This window comes from Geospiza fortis, unplaced genomic scaffold, assembly GCF_000277835.1.
Source record: "Geospiza fortis unplaced genomic scaffold, GeoFor_1.0 scaffold183, whole genome shotgun sequence".
Taxonomy (NCBI): Eukaryota; Metazoa; Chordata; class Aves; order Passeriformes; family Thraupidae; genus Geospiza; species Geospiza fortis.
Window position 1 is genome coordinate 793,619 of NW_005054447.1, and position 540 is coordinate 794,158.

A 540-nucleotide genomic window follows, 5' to 3' on the forward strand; every position below is an offset into this window, starting at 1 on the left:
GCCCGCCCCTGCTGCTCTGCCAGCTTGGCTGCCACCAGCTGGTTCAGCTCCTCCATGGTCAGGCCGGCCATGGTCCTCCGGGCAGTCTTGATCTGCTGCAGGATGTTGGTCAGCTGGGCCCTGCGTGGACAGCAGCCTGCTAAGAGCTCCTGGTGCTCACACACGGTGGGATCCCTCAGCCACCGCTGCCTGGGGGAATCCGTGTGCTTCCCCTCCACCCTCCAGGTGAGGTGAGCCACGTGCTGAGGAGCTCCTCTGCCCAAAACACTGGGGATAGAGCAGGGAACCCCCAGAGCCAGGCTGAGGGGGCTGTGCCCAGATAGCCCTGCCGTCCTGCAAAGCTCCCAGTGATCCCCATCCCCAGCACTAGGGCAAACCTGACAGAGACCACCACCTCTGCCTGCCTCCCTTCCCAGAGCCCCCCTTCCCCTGATCCCAGCTCCCACTGCCCTCACCCCAAAAACCACCAGCACACCCTTACTTGTTGCACTGAGGGAAGGGAGAGAGCAGCTTCTCCAGCAGCTTCTCCAGCTTGTCGGC

The 540-nt window shown here is 63.9% G+C and overlaps 1 protein-coding gene across 1 annotated transcript in view; it reads right to left on the minus strand.

The window, feature by feature from the left end:
• Positions 1-540, minus strand: part of RNF214 (ring finger protein 214) — a 6,728-nt gene that overhangs the window by 1,760 nt on the left and 4,428 nt on the right. The window contains 2 exon segments of the mRNA XM_031062402.1: positions 2-120; positions 482-540. The exon segment at positions 482-540 is cut by the window's right edge and continues 76 nt beyond it. Coding sequence (XP_030918262.1) covers positions 2-120; positions 482-540 — 178 coding nt within the window.